This window comes from Rhagoletis zephyria, unplaced genomic scaffold (assembly GCF_001687245.7).
Source record: "Rhagoletis zephyria isolate East Lansing unplaced genomic scaffold, Rhagoletis_zephyria_1.1 Rzeph_scaffold_03528, whole genome shotgun sequence".
Taxonomy (NCBI): Eukaryota; Metazoa; Arthropoda; class Insecta; order Diptera; family Tephritidae; genus Rhagoletis; species Rhagoletis zephyria.
The window spans coordinates 40788-43748 of NW_016160611.1; the positions used below are offsets into that span (position 1 = coordinate 40788).

A 2961-nucleotide genomic window follows, 5' to 3' on the forward strand; every position below is an offset into this window, starting at 1 on the left:
GAAAAGTAAAGTTATAGCAAATTCCTTACCCAACTTGAACTGCCAATGCTGCTGCGGAAACATCCGTTTTGGGATCACTGATTAGTAATACTTTCAAACCATTTTCCAATTGCAGACCGCGATAGTCGCGTGTGTCTTGCTCGGATTTGGCAATGTCATTTAAGCTATGTAAGGAATGTAAAAAAGAAATGTTAGTTACTTGTGGCTGGTATGCAACTTGACTAAAACAAGTTTTCATCGGTACATTGTTTTTGTGCAAATATCTGGCATTCATTAACAACTTGCTTACTCACCGTAATATAGCCTCTAGCTCTTGTGGCTTTTTCAACGGCAACTTATTAACACCACTCGATTCGCCAGCAGCCGCAGTGGATGAAGCGCTCATTTTACGCTGAAATATAAAATTGGTTTTTCCGCGCGCCAACAATAAACTGGATTTTTCTCCAAAGCTACAAATGTTGTGAAATTGAGTATGAATTGAAATAAGTAAAAAATTATTTTCCCAAAATAATAGGTAATGTCATGGCATGGTCATGGCCACGGTATTAACGATTCGCATGTCACCTAATTGCCATTCTAATTACATACCTTGTGTTGTTTGCGTTTAATATGGATCGTGTGTGCAGTTGTTGTCTACAACATAATACCAGTGCTTGTCTAATAAACATTAATCTATTTATTTTGTTGTTGTTACTTTACTCCCCAAATTCTGCGCTTTGCTTTCTAAACAATTAGTTTTAGTAATAGTTGCGTTCGTTTTTGTTATAAATTATTATTTTTTTCTAATAATCTGCTGCCACAACGTAAGCATTTACAGCCAAAAGCTTTTAATTTTGTGGATTTTTTGCTTATTTAATCACTTCCCTCACCAAAACGTGCAGCATTAAAAAAAACGTAAATTAATGGAAGTGAAATAAAAAATGACAGTAGCACTCAGTCGGTTCTTTTGAAAGATGTCACTTTTGACAAAACCCAGAAATCAGCTGATGGAATCGGTACGAATGAAAGAGGAACATGCGTGAAAATTGAACGCATAAGAACGGAAATGAATTATTTACAGAGGCAAATAGACTGGGGAAATATATAATTTTTTAAAATAGTATTAAAATTGCTTAGTTTTAGGTAAGTCCAAGGCACATTAAACAAGTAGTAGAAGCCGGGTTTCAGTTTTAATTTCTTTCTATTTCGTGAAAAATCTGAACTGTCAAACTTTGCTACATTCATATAAACATATACACATACAATAGCATCATTTTTGCTTGCTTTTGATTGGCCGAATGTAATTACAGTTCTTTCTGTTTTGACATTCTAGGTTTCTCAAGCAACAATAAAATACCTAGTATGGTTGTGTTCGCCCTACTACTATTACCTATTTAATACGCCATCGGTAATACAACAGAAAGCTAAGAAAACATCGCATTTTATATACAATTGCTTTTGAAATGGGCTTAAATTATTTCAAAATGGCTCTGAAACGGAAATCGATTAGCAACATATCCGATAGCCCGAAATATTCATTGAAATTCAGTAAAGGATTACCCTGTGTTTCGAATATACCCACATACCGCTCGATTCCATCCATATCTCTTCCGATTCTCCCTAGAAAACAACACCGTTAACGACCGTGTTATTTGACAGCAGTCCAGAAGAAAAATTCCGTGAGTGCAAGTAAAATGAACAAAAGCGGTTACTTGAAAATTAGCGAATGAGGAGAGATGAGGCAGAGCCACTTAAAATTTTCATTTCCTCACACAGTGGAAAAGTCGGCTTGTGAAATGTTAAAGCCAAAAAGTGTATAAATTTAAGAAGTACATCAAAATAAAAATGCATTAGTGCAAGTATTCTCATGAAAAATTGCAATATTAACTTTAAAAAATTGGATTGAAAGAGTGCAGGAAAAAATAAATTGATACAAATTTAGCTGCAATGTGAACAAGAAAAAAGTTATTGGAGCATAGTAGAATAGAGAAAGAAATCTATGCACTGCAAGAACAGAAGTACAATAACGCAAATAAATACATATAAGTAGTGATGAATAAGTGCATAAAAATTAAAAAATAAAAATAAAAATAGTTTGCGTATTGAACTAAATAAATGAATAAAAGATAATTGAGAGGTAAGAGTTGCAAATTTATACAAACTGACGTAGACAAATGCAATAGAAAATATCTATGACATATTTATAAAATGCAAGTTTTCAATATTGAAAAATTAAACAAATAAGCACTCGCTGCTTGGCGCTTGTATAGTATTATGTGGTTAAGATGAGCAGCAGAAGCAGCAGCACATTTCGTGGCACCAAGTTGGCACAAGAAAAATCAATTTTCTGGCGATCTCCCTACTTCTAACTGCCGCTTTTATACCTATACATATGTATGTAGTATTAGCGTTCGTACCATAAGGGGTTGGGTGTTTTAGTAATAAAACGCCTAAAGAGCACGAATGAAATTGCAGAATTCAACTGATAAAATGAAAACTCAACTAATATTAAAAAAATAAAAATTTATAAAATCACAGCAATAGACATTTTTAAGCAGAGCCGAGCCCCACAGAAAATGCTGCCAAGCCGGCTGAAAGAATTTATAATTAGAAAAAAAGTGTAGAGAATACAAGAGTGAATGTAGTGCAGTGACGTGCTGCTATGCATGCACTCGTACATTGTGGGCATACAAGCTATGGAGGAGCGCCACAGTAAATGTAGTTAAAGGGTATAGGGTATAGAGCGGCGGTATGGTGGCGTGTGTAGAAAATCAATATGCCAAGTGGAATACAAGCTAGAGCAAATACAACAGTAAACACACATATTAGCGTACATCAAACATACATACATATGTATGAACAAATTTGTTTGCTCCTATGTAAATTAGTAGGTGCAGTGTGACACAAAATAATGCAATTGCACTATGCACCGACGCAATCAAAACGTTTTTTTGTTGTTAGTTTTTAGAAAAAATACTCATG

At 34.3% G+C, this 2961-nt stretch overlaps 1 protein-coding gene across 3 annotated transcripts in view; it reads right to left on the bottom strand.

Annotated features, from left to right (window-relative positions):
• The window catches only part of Ide (Insulin degrading metalloproteinase), a 24913-nt gene extending 23991 nt beyond the window's left edge, over window positions 1–922 (bottom strand). For all 3 annotated transcript variants that reach the window (XM_017624205.1, XM_017624204.1, XM_017624203.1), the window contains exons 1-3: window positions 589–922; window positions 294–449; window positions 30–164 (exon numbers count right to left, since the gene is read on the bottom strand). In XM_017624205.1, the coding sequence (XP_017479694.1) occupies window positions 30–164; window positions 294–449; window positions 589–668 (371 nt within the window). In that variant the 5' untranslated portion in view covers window positions 669–922. The remainder of the gene's footprint in view (window positions 1–29; window positions 165–293; window positions 450–588) is intronic.
• Window positions 923–2961: the final 2039 nt, after the last annotated feature.